This window comes from Engraulis encrasicolus, chromosome 22, assembly GCF_034702125.1.
Source record: "Engraulis encrasicolus isolate BLACKSEA-1 chromosome 22, IST_EnEncr_1.0, whole genome shotgun sequence".
NCBI classification, from domain to species: Eukaryota; Metazoa; Chordata; class Actinopteri; order Clupeiformes; family Engraulidae; genus Engraulis; species Engraulis encrasicolus.
Window position 1 is genome coordinate 51,275,237 of NC_085878.1, and position 22,448 is coordinate 51,297,684.

At 40.3% G+C, this 22,448-nt stretch overlaps 1 protein-coding gene across 1 annotated transcript; it reads right to left on the reverse strand.

Annotated features, from left to right (window-relative positions):
• Window positions 1–1,912: 1,912 nt before the first annotated feature.
• On the reverse strand, window positions 1,913–21,478 carry fbxo22 (F-box protein 22). The gene is made up of 7 exons (XM_063188634.1): window positions 21,267–21,478; window positions 20,724–20,859; window positions 20,521–20,608; window positions 19,097–19,198; window positions 16,685–16,837; window positions 16,428–16,593; window positions 1,913–3,425 (listed from the first exon to the last, which is right to left on the reverse strand). The coding sequence occupies exons 1-7, from the start codon at window positions 21,371–21,373 to the stop codon at window positions 3,032–3,034; spliced, it is 1,146 nt and encodes a 381-aa protein (XP_063044704.1). The 5' UTR covers window positions 21,374–21,478; the 3' UTR covers window positions 1,913–3,031.
• Window positions 21,479–22,448: the final 970 nt, after the last annotated feature.

Here is a 22,448-nt window from a genome sequence, read left to right on the forward strand (position 1 = left end):
TGAGCGAGGTTCAGTTGAAAGTGGCATTCCTTCATCCATAGGATAGTTTGGAGAGGCAAGTGGAAATGTGTGCACAGACCGTGGAGTAATCTGGCTCAAGTAACAGATATAACGGTGTATCATCAGTGCAACAATGGTGCGAGAAGACGTGAGAACAGATAACATGGCACAGTGAGGTGGTGTACATGGCAAATAGGAGCCCCAGCACCGACCCTTGGGTCACCGCTGTGAAGAGGCTGGACTTGCCATACTACATGTTATGAAGTGATACTCAAATAATGTCTGGAAGAACTTGAGAAACATAAAATTGAATGATTTAAATTAAAGAGGTGTAAAATAAGTACAAAGTCTATCTGCAGAAAGAGGCTACGGAAGATGGCCGTATTTTTAGATTTCCTGCAACACCGAGAGATATCCATAATCTCCTCTGGGGATGCGTTTTGGATCACTGTATAAACAAAATGTAAAAAAAAGAATCTTGAGCCTGGCTTATGCATTTTGAAATGTAGTGAAAATTTAATTCATTGGATATTATTTAAACATAACATTTCAGAAAACTTCCAATGTGTTTCTTTTCCTCTTATGTGAGTAATCACTGGGTTAAGTTTCATGGTGATATCGACAAGCAAATGTTTTTGGCCTATTCACCTGCTATTTCTCCAAACCCTTACTTTAAGCCTCTGGTAACCATGTTGGAAATATCCCATTTCCCAAAGTCAGATTTTATCTTATTTTTAGCATGCTATTTAGCAGGTCCAACAGTAATATAATCCGTGAAAAAAAACTTTTGTATCGATTTTTTGGGGTTCAACATTACATTTACCGGCCTAATATGGCATAATGAAGGAAGAACAATGTGCTCAAATATTGAAGCACCATCTCAAAACATCTGCCAAGAAGTTAAAAGCAAATAGGTCTTCCAAATAGACAGCAACCCGAAGTAGATCGCCAAATTGGTGAACAAATGGTCAGGAGACAACAAAGTCAATGACTGATAGACCGAATTAGATTGATGTAATGTTGAAGCTGACAAGCTGAAGCAGCATGTTTGTGTGTGTGTGTAAGGTGGCATATAACCAGGACACTGTTACCGTATACCAGTTCTGTTGCGAGGAATAGGACATTTCTGCCAACTATGCTACTTGACACCTTAATTTCCCTCTGTATCAATAATACTCTACTCTACTAACTATTGTTAAAAGATTGTGGAAGGATATCTGAAACTGTTGACCCAATGTAGTCAGGCCACGCCTTCCTAGTGACGCGACAGATTCAGCGTTGCTACCAGTCAGGTCAAGAGTCAATGCAAGTCTTTCTGAGTTCCCGCAAATACTCCCGCAAATACTCCTCCCACTTTGTTGGGAAGCAAGCAATCATTAGCAAACCAAGGGGGGCATTTGGGAAATACCGTTTGGGAAATGTTCATTGTTATGCTCTTGGTCAGACCAAGTCTCGAAAAGATTTGAAAGTCGATGATAATCAGGTTAGACCCAATGCAGTATACCAATTTCTGATGAAATGTATTTAAACTTTTCACTTAATAAAAAAAGAAACTAAAAACTTGTCTAAAATCTCTCATTTGGAAATTATTTTGGAATTTGGAAATAATCTAAGAAATCATATATCACCTAAAAATTGACAGGTTTAATATGACAATGTCAAAGAATGAGAAAAAATGTAATCTGATAAACCCAGCTCCCCAACATCAACCTGGAACTTAAAAATACTCTTTTATATGATAAGATAAAATGTGCAAAAGACGTCTCGTTGTGTACAACGACAGATGACAGCAATGTGATTCTAGGGACATGGAAAAAGAAACGGTGCTCCTGCTCAAACATCCTCAAAACAACAAGCTGATAATAAAAAACAATGCTAGTAATGATAATAACGCCAAAGAACATCCAGGAAATAAAATACACATGATTTATTTTCACTATTTGTTTCATGTCAGAGTTGTATGCATGTTGATTCTTCATTTGTTTAGATTACTGACTGGTATCCAAAACTGTCTGAAAAAGCAAACTAAGCATTTAGGTCTGGGTAGTCATTCATTTCCCAGTTATCTACAACTTGCCATTTTAAATGTAATATCAAAGTGAATAACATCTGATTACAAGTACGATTCAAATCGTGTTAAGTCCTGTAGTCAAAAGAAGTGCACATCCAGAAAAACAGGTACTGGATAAAACAAAGATACATAGAAGAAGAAGGGAAATCCATATACTGCTGCTTTCCGACTTATTCAACACAATGTTTCAACCTTAGTCAGATAGTTTAAGGTTGAAACGTTGTGTTGAATAAATCAGTGAGCAGCAGCAGTGTGCGGATTTTCCTTCTTCTACAAGTCCTGTAATCAAACATACAAAAACAGTCAGACACAAACCCCATATACCAGTTGACTTGGAATTTGAAGATAATACATTGGAAACAGAAGAGTTTGACTTCTTTCCAATATCCTGACTCTCGTGTGCTAGTGGCCTCGTCCTTGATGTGATTCCCCGCCTCTGGAGAAAACCAGAAAGTTTGTCGGCTGTCAACTTAGCCACAACTTTTGGGAGACTATTCCCCTTTCAACATCCCGATTGCAAATGAGAAAATGTCCTTTCAATTGCGCTTTTGCGAGATATTGAATTAAACTGTTCTGTCATCAGTGACGTCTTGCAACATCATAACAAGGCCACAAGCACTTGGGGAGGACGGGAGTTAGGATATTGTAAAGAAACCTTTGTGTCCCTCCTAAGCCTACTAAACTCGACCAACCATACCAGCAGAATCTGTTTTTTTTGGCTGGTGATTTGGTCTAGCCTAGCACTATAGGGGGATAATCGTAGCTGGGCCAAGAATCTGGCCTGACTCTTTCCTCTAATTACAACGCTCTGTGCATTTTTTAATCTGTGTGGCAGGTCATTTGAATGGGCTGACAACAGTTTAACAACGCCAACGACAACACTTTGAAAGCCAACCATTGGTCCCACAGCCTTGCCTATGGTACGAGATCAGACTATGCATCTCACTACATTATACGTCCCTACCCCAGGTGCACAAGACTCATGACCGTGGTGTAGCCGTGTTGCAATCCGTCTGTGTCTGTGTGGGAAAGCGTGTAGTTGTCCTTCACAATACGGTCACAACCGATTTCGCCGTTTCCAAAGAACCCAAAGAGCGGTATGTTGGGGAACACTTTCCGGAAGGCTGCCGCCTCCACATTTCGCTGGTTGCTGTAGTAGTTGTGTCCGCGGCCGACGCAGGCGAACATCAGCCCGACAGTGTTGCGCTCCGGAATGTTGGCGGCCTTCAGACGCTGCAACGTGGCCTCGGCTGCGGCCGCGCTACTGACCTCCTGTTCCAGCAACACAGATGCTCCCTGGACACCAGAGCCGCTCAGCGCCAAACCCACCACCCCGTACGCCCCGGCAGAACAGCTGTGGAGGAGGGAAGGAGCAGGGAGAAGAAAAATATTTACATTACTTTAAATTAGACTTAGCTGATCCTTTAATCCAAAGAAACATATATGGGTGGGAGACGTGACGCCTTGTTTTTTCGTAACATTGGTTAAAAACCTACAAAACTGTTATTTTTCCTCTTAAAACAAATGTCAATAAAGAAGATGTGGTACATTATGTTTCATATTAGTCTTAGATGAGATGAGAAGAAACATTTTTGTTAAGATTTATGTAAAGGTTTATATGTCAAATATCCTGCGGTGTGACTAACATTAATGAAACCTGGAATATAATATATATATAAATTAACCAACAACATTTTGAATAATGTATGAAGCATTTGGCATGATTGCATACATATTAACTTTATATTAAGATATGTGAATGTGAAAAAAACTCAAGACAGTAATATTAACTACAAGTTCAATTTCATAACACAAATTGCGTCCTGTGGGGTGACATGTATGTCAATGTTTGTGAACGGGCAGCTGCAAGGCCAACTACAAGGGTCTTAAAGACTGGCTCCTAACCAGTCAGTACCTCAGTTATTGGAGAGTGCTGTGGAAGTTTAAGGTGACTATTAACCTCTTAATATGTCTTCATATTGCAATGTTTCTGTCACACAATGCTTAGGTTCATTTTATGGTGTCCTGTGGTGTGACTGCTCTTATAGAAGGAAAAAAAGGTTTTTATAAATGAAAACACATATTAAGATTAAACACAATATCATTATCAAGTTAGCATGAGCTCAGATGTCAGTCATGTATACAAAAGGATTAAAATGGCCATAATGCAGTGAATTTCCTGCGGTGTGACATGCCTATGCAATGTGTTGATGCAGGACACATTTTCCCAAAAATGGCAAAAATTAGGCGAAATTCCACGGACCACTAAGTGCTTTACTTTTTTCTATTTTGTTCCATTTTTTTCCATCAATTTTTACAGGAATTGGAATAACTTTTTTTTTTTAATTGTGTCACGCCCTTAAACATCAACCACCCATATACAGGGTATTGGTTACAGTCCCTGGAGCAGTATGGGGATAGGTGCTTCATTCAAGGGCACCTAAAACATGGAGTGAGCTAGGGAGTGAAGGGTGGGATTCGAACCTGCAACCCAGTGATATACAGTTCAACTACCTACCCATTACACCATGGCTGCCCCACACAGCATGACGGTCACCACCAAAAAAAGGTCACGCACACACTAATATGCAATGTTGTGGGACCACCTTTTGATTTGACTATGCCACACATTTGGTGTTGAATAGTTTAGTTTCAATAAACTTTTGAAATGTCTGGATTTACATCGGAATTTATTTCCTTCAGATACAGTTTGGCACCTTCTCTCCAGCCTTAGCCACTGCAAGTAACGCAAAGGGTGTCTGCTTGAGACCCTGGATTGCTGGTTCACTCTGTATTCTGTCGTGGATGCCACCACCTCCAGCCACTCTCACCAGTTGGTCTCCGTCCTGTAAACGGGGTAGGCTCTCGCCCCCTGCCTCATTCATTAGCAGTATATACACCCTGTTCATTGGAATTATTTGAAGCAGGCGGGGGCATGTGCCAAAGAGAATCACTGCTGCCTTCTTCAGTTTTGTCAATAATAAGCACCTTCAATTTCATTTGGTCAATCTGGTCTTTCAGAAATGAAAGCAGTGAGGTTGAGGTCTGGACTCTGTGGTAGCCAACTCATGTGTAAAAAGGCTGACTCATGTTCCCTAAATCATTCTTTCAAAATTTGAGCCAGATGAATCTTGGCATCGACATCTTGGAATATGCCCATGCCATCAAGAAAAAAAAACTGCATAGATGGAATTATCTGCTCATTCACTATATTCTGTATCATTCTATATTCATTACAGCTGTGATTATTCTTTGAGCACAAACTGTAGCTGACCTAGACCGAACACCAAATGTTTCAGTGATGGCTGATTCCCATTACTTGACCCTTCTCAAACAGATTTCACATCTTCTGCAAAACCACAGGATATGTCTTTTGACATGATTGTTTAATGAATGAGAAGCAAGTCATTGCACCAGAGTGGCTCAGGAAGTGCAATACATTTTTACACATTAATTGGCCACCACAGTGTCCAGGCCTCAACCTCTTTGACAGTCTCTGGGATGTGCTGGAGAAGGCTTTGAAGGCGTTCAAACTCTACCACCATCAAAACAGGATTTGGGTGCAAACTTGGAAATAAATCCAGACATTGCAGATGTCCACTGAAACAATGCAAGACCAAATGTGCACTGTGTGTGTGTGTATATAGTAGGGCTGCAACGATTAGTCCAATCGTTTCATTTAATTCAATGCTCTTTTATTTACTTTACTAATGCTTTATTACTTTACTGAAACCTAAAATTGCCCAGCATGTGAGTGATTCTACGATTCGGCTGCGCTTTTAAGTCCATGGATTTTATTTGCCAATTCCTCTAACTATTAACTGCATCCAATGATGTTTTGGACATTAGCACACATTTATCTTTCATATAATACAGAAAGTGTAGATATGGCATTATTTCCCTCAGCAAGAATGAATATTTAATACTGGTTTTGGGCGTTTTCATGCCGTCCTGTTTTCCAAATGTCAGATTCAGTCTTCATATTAGCAGGTAAAGAAACTTGTTTTGCCCAAGACGATTGCAAATGTTGATTCACAGTAATCATCACAATATGACAAAACTGTAAGAAAGACCACTGTCCTTTCCATTATACATGAAATTTGCCATTTTGTGTGTGTCCACGAAAACTGTGTTAACCGTGTCACGGTCTGAAACCCCTCCATAAATCAGTAATGGTTTGGTCTTAGGCCATACGAATAACATCACGTGATGTCATAACCTCTTTGGCAGGATATGGGAAGGCTCCATCCTTCCATAATTTAATCCATTCTTTTTCATGTTCTCATAGCGGGAAAATTGCCTGTCAACTGTGTTATCAACATATTCATAAGAATCTGAATTAGAAATCACATGTAGAAAAACACAGATAAAGCATACAAATACATGAATTGATTAAGGTGTTGTGGTGGAACTTCTGAGGTCCTCAGTTAGCACAACACCATAAAAATGGCTGAAATGTCAAGCCGTGTTAGCGTCAATGGTGTTACAATTAGATATGACAGTTGAGGAGGAGTATGTTTTTAACAATTTATCTCCATATTGATAGACAAACAAACAAAATAATTTGTGTTCTAGGGAGACGGGTTTGTCTTCTCTGTTTTTTTCTCCTAAAAAAGTGCCGACTTGTTCCCCTGCATTGTTGACCGTAACACAGTTGAGTAACACGGTTGACTGTTTTGAAAGTGTTTTTGTGCTATTGATCCCTTATGTGTTGGAAAAATCCTATGAACAGACACTAGGGATTATCTCTGGAGAAGGAAGTCTTGTGTAAGGAGGGTGACTAAATTCAAATCAGACGTTACAGGGATTTATAATGAAAAATGTGTCAGTTTGTATCACAGTGAATCATAAAATCCTACTTATGAAGCTCAACAATCACATTTTCTATATCAGTTGCACAGATTAATGACAACATTATTGCTAAGGGACATAAGCACTTTCAAACGCATGTTGTTTCAACTCTGTAGTATTTTTATACATGTTTGAAATGACATAGTATTTGTCCATAACACTGTTGACAAAATAATCAAGCAAATGTTCGCTTTCATTAGAGTATTTATCAAATGATTTAAGATTAAGCTTGGCAATTTGTTTGTTTGGAAACTTAAATATATACACTATGTAAACATCTAGGTCATTTAGTTGAAAAAAAATACTGATAATTGACATTTTGCTTTTGCCAAAAGCGTAGGCGAATCGTAGAATCACTCATGTATTAATTGGACGTTGCATCTTGGAGTAAATGAGCTACTATCATGATTTGAAGCTCATTGTGAGCTGTAAGATTTTTTTCACTTCCCTCCGCTAGAGGCCGGGAAGGTTTGTCGGAGGTTGGAGCTTTTTTTTAAGTCTTTTTTTCCGTGACTAATCGTGACTAGAGCTATCGATAAGTCCACTATTAAAATAATCGTTAGTTGCAGCCCTAATATATAGTATATATACTGTATATATACAAAGTGCACAGCAACAATGAGTACACCCCTTTTGAAAAGTAACATTTTGAAACAATGTTTTAATAAACACACAAGTTATTACCAAAATGCTCTAATAGGGGATTCAGGCCGACCAGAACGGAGCTGATGTCGGCGCCCGCACCGGTTACGTTCAGCACTAAAGTGCTAGTGCGAACCGCCCGTGTTCATACCAGGCTCCGAACTTTTCCCGCACGTGACTCGGTTACCCGGATGAAACTGCTGACGGCCACGTTACCGTCACATTTTGCAGAGAAAACCAAGTATTTTGCGGTTCGCATTGCGAACCAGCATTCCGGTTCGTGAACGTTAATGTCTGTGGTGTGAACACAACGGCCAGTTCGAGATTAGGTGTGGGAACGGGCTCCAGCACGGTTCTCAGTCTGCCTGAACGCGCTAATAGAGTAAGTGTAAATTTTTTGAGCTTCCGACAGAAAAGTAAGGCCGATTGTATAACTTAAATGACATAGTTGTTCATTTGCGTGAAATCATGCTGCTGCAAAATGTTAAACTCCCATAGAGAGTGTCTGAGAAGGGCCCATGTTAGCCCAAAACGTCTCGAAATCGAAAGGGATTAAAAGGGAGGTCTTTGGTGTGTGCGTCACCCTTACCTTATATTGAATTTTTACATTTTGAGTCTGCACCTGGCTAAATTAGATGTGTGTGAGATTTGAATGAGAGTATTCCGTAGTCACAGCACATGTTGACAAACACGTTTCTTTTGATGAAATTCAGCTTCCTAATGTTGACGCCATTCATTCAGCCAAAAAACCATGTCAGTCCCACTACCATGCTTGACTTTAAGCATGGGACACTTTTCTTTGTACAAATCACTTTTTACCACCACACATGCTTGACACCATCTAAAGCAAATTAATTTTATTTCTCCTTTATTTTACAAGGGTAAAACACATTGAGGCAGTTGCCTCTTTGTCAAGTGGGCCCTAGCCAAGAGAGCAGCAAAAAACGCAACAACAAACAAACAAGTCACAAAAGACAACATACCCACATACAGCAAAGCATAAAAGATTGAGATATAAAAACATGCAGGACATAACCATATAGAAATATGCAGGATATAACAGAAACATGCAAGCAAACAGAGCTCATCAAGATAACAAGACATCTGCAACACCATACCAGACAACACAACATCATACAGTACATCACGAAAGTGAGTACACCCCCAGTGTTTCCCATACATTGAGGAAACTATGGCGGCCCGCCATAGTTTAAATTTGGCCGCCATAGTTTACGAAAATGTAAAAAAAAAAAAAAAAAAAAAAAAATTTTTTTTTTTTTTTACTTTTTTTTTTTTTTAAACGATATCCGTTTTTGTTAAAAAACGATTTGAATTACGATTTTGAATTTCCTTCGCATTTTCCTCCTGGAGTAAATACATCCTATAGACTCTGTATTGGTTAGATAAGTAGTCCCACGGTAACACAGAATGAGGGGAAAGCATTAGGAAGTGACCGTAAGGGTATTACAGTTGATTCTTGTGTGCACACGTAACATCGGGTGAGTAACAGAACATGTGCGCAACGATGCGTTATGACACGCCGATATGCGAGGATCTTCGTCCAAATCGCTAGTCGCATGCATCATCGCTAACTGCGTTTACATCGCGTGCCGCGTCGTGTAAGGGAAATGTTAGTTGTTGACATGTATGGAATTCACTTCAATTTGTGCTGTTTCTTGCTTCAGTTGTGGACAAAACGATTGGCCAAACTCACAATAGAAAGCCTTTGCTGTGCTACTGTCCCAGAGAGCTGGAAAAAAAACCTTAGAAAAAGTCACTCTTAACAGGGGTTGTTAACCAATCCAATGAGTTCTCTCTCATTTTCTCTCTCTCTCTCTCTCGTCTCTCTCTCTCTCTCTCTCTCTCTCTCTCTCTCTCTCTCTCTCTCTCTCTCTCTCATAGTAGCCTACTATTTACCCATAACAAATGGTGAATTTCTGAGCCCTTTTTAATTTGTAGCCTATACCACTGAAGGCATGATAATGCTTCATCATATTTTAGAAATAGGGCCTATGTGCCTTTTATATACCATTTGAAATTGTTTCAGTTGTTTATGACTTGTGTATAACTGAAATTATCTCTGCATACTATCAGTGCTGCATTGCTTTGTAAAGATAGGCTATTCAACACACTTTAAAAACACACTGAAAAGATACGGCCATAGTAGCCTACTGAAAACATTTTGTTCATAATAATGGTGATTAATAAATGGTGGTCTTAAATTTTCATACTGACATCCTTGAATTTGACTTGGTAGATCACGGCAGACCATCAACTTCAAAAGTAGATCTTGGTTAAAAAAAGGTTGGGCACCCCTGCTATAGAGAGAACCACAAGTGCTTGAAAGACAGGGATCAAAAGCCTAGTCAAGTTGTTGTAGTTTACTTGGGTTTGGGAGCAATATAAAAAACCTTCAGAGAAGGGACAGTTGGGATGAGTTTACTAACACTCCCTAGGCTTTGTTTTACAGTTGTAATGAGTTTGGTGACAGACCTTCATTGACACAGCAGAGGAGACATCGGGCTGCATATAGAAATTAATGTGTAGGCTAATGAATATAGACATAAATGTTTAATATGTTGTTCAGCCCTTTTAATGGGAGGAATTGTGACCAGCACCCCTCATGTAGAATGTGTACGCCTACAGATATGTGTGGGGGAAAAGGCATAGCCTACCCTCTAAGACCCTTTTTGTCTATGCGTTAACAATTTCACAGTGCTCTTAAATTCTTATCTCTGCTCCTATTTTGTTTTATTATTGTTTCCCAGACCCCTGCATGAGGGACGAATGAAACTGTGTTGTAAACAGAAATTATTCACTGTACTGCATTTTTTTTGACATGACCAATGTACTACTACTATACACGTCATGGCTAAAATCTTATGTAGCCTTATTTCTCAAAATATAAATGGCTGAAATATAGGCCCAGGCCTACAGTTTCTCCAGGCGCCAATGTCATACTGTAGTCATTGTTTTGCCGTTTTGCATTTACGCTGCAAGAATACACCCCCTCCCCCCCGCCCCCCCCCCCCCCCCCCCCCCCCCAAAAAAAAGGCCCGTGTGAGAAGACCCCCCCCCCCCCCCCCCCCCCACGGACAAAATAAACCCCGCCTGCCCCCATAGTTTCCAAAATTTCTGTGGGAAACACTGACCCCTCACAGTTTTTGCAGATTTGTGAGTTTATCTTTTCATAGCAAAGCGTTTCAGAAATTTCACTTTGACACTAGGGGTGTGCAAATGAATTGTCATGACGATGCATCGCGATTCTTATTTTTATGATATACTGCATCGATTCATGACGTCAAAAATCGAACCTTTAATAATAATAAAAAAGTATGCACTGAAACAGTAGCATTTTTTTAATAATCCCATTAGCGATTGCCTTTTATTTGTAACTTTAACTTACAGTTGGAATAGTATCATGCTGTACTGTATGCAGATTGCAGTAGTGACATTATTTTTGATTGCTTTGTGAATCCACCCTGTAAAATTGCGTCTTTGGCTGTAGCAAGTTAGCTAAACATGCTAGGTTACGAGACAACTAGCTCATGGAGGGAGACAGATGCTGTGTTCCATTATTCACCCTCTGTACTGTGTACCTTGTTTAAGTGCAGTGAAGTACCCTCTCCACCCTCCGCGATTAACGAGGCAAGTACATTCCGATTCCCGTTCTGTCTGATACACTTAACTATGCTGTTATCACGGAGATTCAACCGTTTGACAGATCTGACACTCCACTACGTCACAAACATGGCGGCCGTTGAGTGCGAAAAGTGTACAGTAACTCCACACTTCGAAAAATGGCAGTTTTGAGGGCGTTATCCGGGTAATTTACAGTACACTTTACCGTCGCGATTAGAAATGGAACACCCTGCGTACCCAAACACAGTGCGGAAAGGGCGGACAGTACGAGTATTGGAACACAGCAATAGAGAAGAGGGGGCTTTTGATCCTGCTGCTGCTTGTGTGGGAGTGAGTGGGTGAGTGAGAGAGAGAGAGGCGCTTCTGATTGGATCAGCGCGAGTTTCAGATTAACCCCTGAAGTGCTGGGGAACAGCAAGTAGTGGCTCCTGTAATATTGAGTTGGGGTTTTGGTTAAAATGTACCAGCAGTGAAAACAAGCAAATGTGCCAGAAATAATTCACTGCACATTCACTAACAGTCCATATCACATTTGAATTAAAAGTAACTTACTATGATATGATGTATGTTATCCAAATAAGTATCCACTCATGTTCTTGTATTTTGTGTAATTTTAACAAAATGATTTGGATGGGATAATTAAAAAAATGCTACTGTTTCAGTGCAGAGTAGACTATTATGACGGTGTTATATTGAGATTGGTGTGATTTGTACTGGGAGCTGGAAAAATATTGCATTACAGGACATAGAAAGGGTTTTTTTTATGAATTCTACACAGCAAGTGACAAGTAAGCTGTATCCTTACGCATTTACTGAAGTTAATAAGTTTATATTTACTGAAGCAAATAAAAAGTAGCCCAAGCAACTTTTTTTTTGTTTACTGAAGTAAATATTGCAATGCATCGTGATGCATCGCAATGATGCAGGTATCGTGATGCATCGTGATATAATCGAATCGTGGCATGTGAATCGCATCGCATGGCGACCCCCTTGTCAATACCCACCCCTATTTGACACAATGATTAGTGACCTTTTAACAACATATTTAACCGCTTAAATTTCTTGTTCACTCAGAAAAACAAAATACAGCCATTAATGTTTGAACATGTACTCAAAAAAGTGAGTACACCCCAGATTAAAATCCGGTAGAGAATGGGCTGTGTTGTCTCGAACTGTCTCGAAATGAAACGGGAGGTCATCAGTGTGCGTTTCAACCTTTCTTTGCATTGAACTTTTACATTGAGTGTGCACCTGACACCTGACTAGATTGGTGTGAGATTTGAATGCAATCCTATGGAGAATATCACGATCGGCTTCAGTAGTCACATTGCATGATGACTTGCATGTTTCTTTTAGGTGTATTTCAGATTGCCAATGTTGACAGCATCCATGCATCCCCAAACCATGCTTGGCTATTGAGAGGATACACTTTTTTTGTAAAACGAACTTGTTCACCACCACACATGCTTGACACCATCTCAAGCAAATTTGTTTATCTTGGTCTCAAGAGAGATGAACAGACCAAGGATATGGATCACTGGAACCATGTCGTGTGATCTGAAGAGACCAAGATTAACAAATGTACTTTAGATGGTGTCAAGCATGTATGGTAGTAAACGTGAGTTTTACAAAAAAAAGTGTATCCTCTCAATAGCCAAGCATGGTAGTGGGACTGACATGGTTTGGGGATGCATGGATGCTGTCAACATTGGCAATCTGAAATACACCTAAAAGAAACATGCATGTCAACATGCACTGTGACTACTGAAGCAGATCATGATATTCTCTACAGGATTGCATTCAAATCTCACACCAATCTATTTAAGCCAGGTGCACACTCACAATATAAAAGTTCAATGGAAAGAAAGGTTGAAACGCACACTGATGACCTCCCTTTTAATCCCTTTTCATTTCTAGACAATTTGAGCCAACACGGCCCATTCTCTACCGGATTTTAAACTGGGGTGTACTCACTTTTGTGAGTACATGTTCAAACATTAATGGCTGTATTTTGTTTTTTTCTGAGTGAACAAGAAATTTAAGCTGTTAAATATGTTGTTAAAAGGTCACTAATCATTGTGTCAAAGTGACATTTCTGTAATGCTTTCCTATGAAAAGATATACTCACAAATCTGCAAAAACTGTGAGGGGTGTACTCACTTTCGTGATGTACTGTATGATGTTGTGTTGTCTGGTATGGTGTTGCAGATGTCTTGTTATCTTGATGAGCTCTGTTTGCTTGCATGTTTCTGTTATATCCTGCATATTTCTATATGGTTATGTCCTGCATGTTTTTATATCTCAATCTTTTATGCTTTGCTGTATGTGGGTATGTTGTCTTTTGTGACTTGTTTGTTTGTTGTTGCGACAGCACAAATGCTCAATACTCAGCAAGAACAGGGCAACAGGCTAGATGGGTCATTTCACGTGAAATCAGACACTTTGGGACCCGACCGACACAGATTTCAATCATACTTGCTGTGCCTGTTTAGTAGCAAGGTAGCACCCCAGAACTGCATTTGTGTGAATCTGACACCAACATTAAGGGAGAAACAGAAAGGTTTACATATGAGGGTAGGATACTGCATGCAGCCTTGATTACATCAGTCAGAGTAAGTCACAAAAAGATGTCCGTGGTGTTATTTGAAAGCTATTTTCTGGCCCTACAAATTACACAAGCAGCATGGAATACAACTACCCTCAGAATATGAATTATCATACATTTTTAAAAAAAATTGAATATCAAAAAAACCTATATTTTAAAATGGCCAGTTCCTTGTCTAAACATGGCCTGTAATGTCATGAACAACACCTGAAATGCGCTGGTGTTTGGTTCTTTATTCATTTTAGAGATAATGGGACTCAAAAATATGGCATCACACAAATCACCTATTAAAAATATGGTAATAGCCTACCATAGTATTATCACATGACAGCATGTCTATTGGAATATGTGAAGGATGGAGATAGTCCATGAGGATGCAAGAAGTTCAGTTTCACCTCTCCAGTGCTCGGCATACATTCCTCAACACATGTTAGCCACTAGTTGCCATACAGCTACAACATACCCTTTGATGCTTGAACATTTAGAAACTTATTTACTGAGCTTATTCTTTCAACCCTGCCTTCTCTGAATGCTTAAAATGGTCTAGCTTCCACTGTGTCCATTGACAATGGGCAGAAGCTGTGTAGTTTTTGAGTATCTGGAATAGGGACCGACGATGTGCAGGGCCCACTGGGAAAATGCCTGTTATGCCAGATGGCCAGTCCAGCCCTGTCCCTGACACTACTCTATTACTACTTCATTACAACTCATTTCAACCTTTATGTCCCATTATCTCTGAAATGAATAAAGAACCAAACACCCCATTTTCAGGTGTTGTTTTTGACCTTACAGGCTATGTTTAGACAAGAAACCAGCCATTTTAAAATGTAAGTTTTTTTATATTCAATTTTTAATTTTTCAATGTATCATAATTCATATTCTGAAGGTTGTTGTATTCCATACTCTGTGTGTAATTTGTAGAGCCAGAAAAGAGCTTCAAACAACACCCCAGACATCTTTTTGTGACTTACACTGGCTAATATAATCAAGGCTGAATGCATAGCGTCCTACCCTCATATGTAAACCTTTGCTAGTCTGTTTCTCCCTCAATATTGGTGTCAGATTGACACAAATGCAGTTCTGGGGTGCTACCTTGCTACTAAACGGGCACAGCAAGTATGATTGAAATCCGTGTCGGTCGGGTCCCAAAGTGTCTGATTTCATGTGATAAGACCCAGATACAGGTTCAGAGATAAAACACACAACGAGGACATAACAAGAAGCATAAACCAAAGCAGACATAGCAGACACTTACAGGATGAAAGACATGCTACACTGAATTTGTTCAATATATTAACCTTAACAACAAAACCTCAAAAACACACACACTGATAATGCAAAGTGTCCGCAGTATGTGACTTAAATCAGGCAATGGAAAGAGGACGTCTAGTACTAGCTGTTTCTAAAGTTCATTCCAGGTTGAGGGGGCATTGTATTGAAATGCTAATTTTCCAAGGTTGGTTCTAGGGGTAGGTGGGTTAAAGAGAATAATATAATTTGATCCAAGATTATATCTATTATTTGAGGAAGAAAACAATGACAGATAAGAGGGAAGCAGTTTGTTTATCATGGTCTATATCAGAGTCAAACAAACTGAGGATATGGGTTACTGGAACCATGTCCTGCGATCTAATGACAAGATGAACAAATTTCCTTTAGATGGTGTCAAGCATGTGTGGTGGTAAACAGCGATTTGTACAAAGAAAAAGTGCCCTATGGGTCAAAGACGTCTTTGTCATTCAGTGTTACGGACACCTTCCGCCGACTGTAACTGCAAAAAACATGATTTTTAAATTGTTTCAAGTGAATGGATGACAGCCGAGGCTTTCATGAATTCCCTGTAACAATTAATAAATAAAAAGAGTCATATTTTTTACAGTTACAGTCAGCAGAAGGCATCTTTGACCCATATGCTTAAAAGTCAAGCATGGCAGTGGAAGTGGTACGCCTTGGGGCTGTGTGGATGTCATCAACAGTAGGAAGCTGAATTTCACCAAAAGAAACATGCTCGTCAACATGTGCTGTGACTACTGAAGTAGATCATGATATACTCTCTATAGGATTTCATTCAAATCTCACACACATCTACTTTAGCCAGGTGCTAACTCAAAATGTAAAAATAAAAATTCAATGTAAGGCAAGGATGAAACGCACACCGATGACATCCCTTTTAATGCCTTTCAATTTCAAGACGTTTCGGGCCAACACGGCCCTTTGTTAGACACTGTCTATGGGAGTTAAACATAGTGGTGTACTCACCTTCGCACTAGCATGATTTCACAAAAATGCACAACTATGTCATTTAAGTTATACTATTGATCTTACTTTGCTGCCGGAAGCTCAAAAGATCTATTACACTTACTCTAAGATCATTTAGGGAATAACTAGTGTGCTTATTAAAATATTGTTCTAAGTGTTAATTTTTCAACAGGGATGTACCGGTACTCATTATTGTTGGGCACTGTATATATGTATAGGGGCTACATTAGGGCTTTTTACCTTTAAATAAGTGGGAGAGATACAAAATAAAGTGGGAGAGATTTGAAAATTTCGGTTGGGTAATGACCAAATGACCACCAAATGACTTTAACAGTGCACTTCTTGTGCTGTACATACCATTCTCTGTGTGGGCAAAAGGCCTTCTCCACATGACCACCTGCGATCAGGGCATTGGTATGTGAGAGGGGCTCCAGTAGCTGATTCAGGAAGCGAGACGCTCCGGACTTAAACGCCATATATCCAAAGAGCAGCACAACCTTCAAGTCAGGGTTTCCAACAAGACCTAGAGATGCACAAAACATATGCAAAGGATGGTTAACAAGAAACACACACGCACACACTCACTGCGATGAGGCATGACCAGATGCATGTACCTGCGTGCTCCAAAGCTCTGTTGTTGAGTGTGTGCTTGCAGAAGTGGAATGGCCTCACTCTGAGCCCCTCTATGTGGGGAAGGAGGAGTGCAAAACCAGCCTGTCCATCTTCATGCTCTTCAGGTGGGGCACCAGGGAAGCCTGTAGGGGTCACTGCAAACAAAGTCTTATTATTAGGGAATTAGAATGGTTGGAAATGACAAAACGAACAAGTGATTAAATGTTGGTGGTGATATGGATCACGATCCAGATCCAGGATAAAAAAAAAAAAAAAGATTCTTCATCATTGCGAAATAGGGCGAATGAGGGTGACATTCCACATTACAGTTTCTAACTCCACGACAGCAAGCGCCAAAGCCTTGAAAAGTCTTCCATTACATTAAAAGCATAGGATTCCACAGAGTGTAGATGTTATAGTGTCAGTGACCCTAAGGCATTGGCTGCACTCTCAGAGCTTCTAGTTCAACAACAACAACAACAACAACAACAGCAACAACTGTGGGAGTATTTCCAACCACCTCGTGATACGATATACATCCCGATACAGGAGTCACGATACGATGCGAATCGCGATACATGTGCATCCCGACACAGTGGTATACATCACAGTATTTTAGGCGTAATTTTTTTTTAATTCATTTTTTTACATTTTTAAAGATGGCCTCTCAACGTCATTTGATTAATATGACTTAGACTTAGACTTATGTTTATTGATCCCACAAGGGGAAACTTAGGGTAACGGCAGCCGCTCCTGCGGCGCCCCAAAAACAGCACAATACAGTACATTACATTACAACAAATGTAATAATAAAGTACAGCAGAGTACCTGCTAAGTGTTATACAACATTGGGTAAGGATGAGGAGAAAAAAGGATTCCATAGCTCCATATTGCAAACCACAACATCAAGCCATAGAATAAAAAACCTCATGTATAGCTAAAAGCAGTGGAGACAATACATTGTACAAAACCGGGGGGAGGGGGTGGGGGGTAGGGTTGGGTAGCAGAGAGAAATCAGAGGACGCGTTGAAGATTAAGGAAAGGGAGCACTGGATAGCTTATCACCCCACTGAGCCATAACTCAACCGTCCCAAGAACGGCCTTGCACTGTCCCAAAACAAGTGAAAAACATTTCCAGGTGCCAGTAATATTGCTGTGTTCCCCATTGTTATTGAATGTGTTACGCGTTGGTCCTGTTTTAAAAAACGCTCTGGTTGCTTTGTTTCAAGCCGTTTTTGCAAGCCAGCAAGGTGGCTTGTGGAGAAACGAGAGGGTGTTCCGTGTTTCTCGTGGAAATGCGTCTCTGATTGGCTCACTCTTCCAGCTCTCGTGGAAATGCGTCTCTGATTGGCTCAGTCCTCCTGTTCTTGGAGAGAATGTAATGGGAAACAGAGTCGCCACTTCCCCGGGTGGTACTGCACTATAGGGGCGCCAACGGAGGCGTGCAGGGCTGTGCTCTTTCGACAGCGACCCCTAGGCGAGCTGCAGGCACGGAGCAACCAGAGTGGGCTTGCTCTATGGATGAGGCTTTGTGCTGTGTGTGTACCTGAGAGTAGCAACCAGCTGATAGCTAAGCTAAGCTAGATTTCGGGCCACCAGACGTTGCTTGTATTGAAAACAAGCAGAAAAAAATTACTCGACATGTTTTTAGAAAAATGGGTCGACATAAACCTTTGTGGCCAACGCCTTCTTTCGACGTGACGAAACACAGAAAGGCTTTCGTGATTCGCTCGTTTCTCTGCATTATTTATGTCAATTGGGAAACACCGGGGAACACAGCCAGGCAAGGTGACGCACCGCTATGAGAGCCTTGCAAGTGAGTTTAACTTGGGGTGACCGTCCGATCTTCAAAAGGAGTGAGTAAAACTGTGTTTTATCGGAAGTTGGCCTTTAAAACAGACATGCTATGTATAACCAAATGTTACTTTTTCTGTACAGCGACAGTTGCACTGTAGTGAATGTAAAACACAGGCTTCAGAAAACTAGTTCATGATGCGATACGCAATCACAAATGCCATTTGTTGAGTAGAATTCAAAAGTCACATTTAATTAAATGAAATATCGATACTAATACCTCCGATAAGATGCGTGTATCGTGAAGAGGCCAGTGACGATGTATCTCGATATCGATATTTTGAACACACCCTTACTGTTTTATGTGTAAGCAAAAACCTACTGAACACCAGCTCAGGTGTATCACCTAAACCTGTTCTTGATATACCCCCAGTGGAAAATGTATTTGTGGGAAAATACTACAGCTGTGGAAAGACAGACACACTCTCTGTGAGTACAAACTTCCACACACACCTTATTAGTTTAATGTTAATTGATAATGAAGTATGTCATTACTGTTAGTTAACTGAGATGTGTCAAACGAAGTCGAGACAAAAAAAGAAAGAAAATGTAATCCTTACATATGATTCCAGGGGTGGCGACGCCAACAGTCTCACAGTTGTTTGGCAGTAGTACCTTCAGAAGTTCTGAAAAATCAGGATCTTCACTGTTGTTTCGTCGTGCTGGGGAAAGGGTGGAAGTCAGTTGCTTTTAGTCAGAATCTATTTAAATGTCAAAAGTATTCTGAAAGCAGTACATGAAATTGTCTATAACAGAATTCAGCTATTACAGAGCTGAATTCTCTAGCTCTCATCGAGGCCTACCATGGCGGACATAATCATGTAAGACACAAGAATCACTACTTGGACTTAGACTACCTGTATGACTACACTGTGCAAAAGCAACATTGGGTAGAAGGGCTCTTTTTGAAGAGTGATAAGTTTAAGCGGCAAAAGCATTTTAATTTTTGCCGCTGGATCAGCAAATCTAATTTTGTTTGATCTTGGCTTGTTGTTAAAAAACATTATAGAGATTTTATGACTGACATTTCTTTGGAAAAAAATACCTTACTGGCCCGAATTTAAGATGGGGTTTTTGTTCTAAAAATAGCGGTTTAAAAAAGGAGGTTGTCTTATTTTCGCGGACTAGACAAAGTAGCTCCAAAAATAATGTCTTGACTCAAACAGAATAACTTGGCCATCATCCTTCACAACAATGGCACAACACACAATAACGGAGAAGTCAAAAAAGTCTTGTCCCAATTAGTAGACTATATCCTTGTTATGAATGTCGGGTGTCCATCAGCTATCAATGTCAACGTGATGCGGGACAGACAGGTCAAGGGGGGGGGACACAACAACTTTCAATCGTGACTCGTCACTCTGCTTTTATTTGCCTTCAGTTTGACAGTCTCAACAGGAAAGCTTTGGTCGTTTTCCCTGACCATCTGACAGCAGTTGAAACTGAAGCATGGAAAATGAATGACTATCTCACAAACCACCAGTAAGTTTTGGATACAGCCATTCAATGGCAACTCTGAAGTGATTAAAGAGGAGGAAAATCTCTGTGTTTCATTATAAGGAGTGTTCATGAAAATAAGTCATGGCAATGTGTTCTATTGAAATGTGAAATAATTTATATACAGCATTCTGACAGGTGAAACAAAATGTTTCCTGCACAAGGGGGGCTGTGTGATATTCAGGATTGTCTTATACTCGGGCCAATATGTGGGGGTACTGTTAAAATAGATTTTTACTGATATTTAGGGGCCGCGGTGTAATGGTTAAAGAGTTGAACTGCACTGAATTTAAACTGAATTTACAGGACTGTAAATTCAAGCCCTACCCTTACACCCTCCATGGCGTGCTATTCCCACACTGCTCCAGAGACTGTAACCAATAGACCGTGTAATATCTGCAAGTTGTTTTGCATAGATGTGTCAGCTAAATGTAATGTAATGTTTGTAATGGATTTTCAAGAAGTTTGCATCTGAAATCTTTAATACCTTTCTTCTGTTGATAGCAGCATTCAGGTGAGGTGAAGTTCTCGCTGTCTACCATCAGCAACGCTGTCCGAGGGAGCAAGTAAATGTTCTGTAATCATTCAAACAAAACAATCCGATTGACAAGCAGGCAAGTTGAAATTATAAAATAAAAACCTTCAATTGACGACTGTTGGCATTCAGATGCATGCAAATGCCGTTCTTACCTCTAGTTCCTCAGAAAGCGTTTGGAGAAGTAGATGGCCATCGTGGTAGCGGTAGGACCCTGACGATGATAACCAAGTCAACTGCTGTTGAGTGCGAAGCACACGTTGTGCACAATTTCTCCAAAGTCGGCATACACTGTTGGTACAAATTATACTGAGGTCAATATATTGCTACTCACTGATATCTGAATAAGAACAGAAAAAAACCTTACCGTCCTGTAAAACACGTAATGCATTCACATGTTTGACACCTCCGGTTGTTTAGGTTAATTAGTGGATATAGCTGGATGTTTGTTCTGTCATCATTAAACACGCCTTTGACTTGCCTATCTATCAACGTAGCGCCGCATCCAGCCGCGTCAACATTCACCACACCACAGATCCTGAATACCCAGCCACGCTATAAATTGTCCTCAATAGAATTACTGCATGTTCTAACAAGACGCTTTGACGACACCAACATCGCTTTACATTAATCCAGAAACTTCGCTACAAATGCACGATAACGATAGTTAGCCAGATAGATGTTATGGTCTTCATTACCTCGACATCCGGAGAAGTGATTTGGTTGGAACAAAACTCAAGATCCTCTCGACCACTTCAGCGACATTGCTGAGGACGTAACTTCTAACCTCTCCGTTTACATCCATACTTCCTTACATGAGAACGTCGGTAGATGTTAAAAGAATAAATGAAAAAAACATATGCTCCAGTCAAAACATGAGACCAAGGAACTGGCTATCCTGCCGACAACAATAATCAAACCACCCAGTTTCCGGTATGTACCAAAATAAAAGCTCACCACAGTCTCAATAATAAATTAAAATAAAATAAAAATAAACCAAGAAAATAAGGGGGAGTGAATTCAATACAACAGAATATAATATAAGATAATTGTAGAATCAAATAAATATATATATATATATATATATATATATATATATATATATATATATATATATATATATATATATATATATTTAAAGGGACGCTGTGCAGGAAATGGTCAAAACAGGTACTGCAACTATGCTGCTCATTGAAACTGGGCTGCCTATTGCCAAATTTGATCTTTACATGAAAGTTTACTAAGTAAATATAGCTGCAAGCAGCAATGCGGGGCCAAGCAGTAAACTTGCCAGAGCCGCCACGGCAACAGAAGGAACTGCATCGCCCCCTTTGGTCCAAATCTCGCCAATGTTGGTGTGCATTCCTTGGACGAGAGTGTGATCACGTAAACCAAGTTTAGTTTGAATCCGTTGAAGAGCTGCCGAGATATGAGCTCACTTCCTGTTACCTGTTGGTGGCGCTAGAGAGCTTGGTGTCTGGATTTTTTTGTGGGAGGTCATGGGATGGACTAGAATGTGTGCAAAAAATCCTAACAGAAATTGACTAACGGTTGCTGAGATATGACCTCACTTCCTGTTTTGCCACCTTTATGACAATTTTGATTGGCTGTCACCGGCAAACGACAAGAGGTGTTCAAAATTCTTTCCTCTCCCCCCTCCCTCTCCCTCCCTCCCTCCCTTCTTCCCTCTCTGTCCCTCTCCCTCTCCCTCTCCCTCTCCCTCTCCCCCCTCCCTCTGTCTGTCTGTGTGTGTGTGAGGAGGGGGTGGGTGGTGGGGTGCAGGGGCTGGGGCAGTGGGGCTGGACCCCCTGCCGAGAATGGTGTCAGTGAACGTGCGCAAGGGGAGCAGAGGAGACAGAGAGATGAGAAAAAAACCCTCA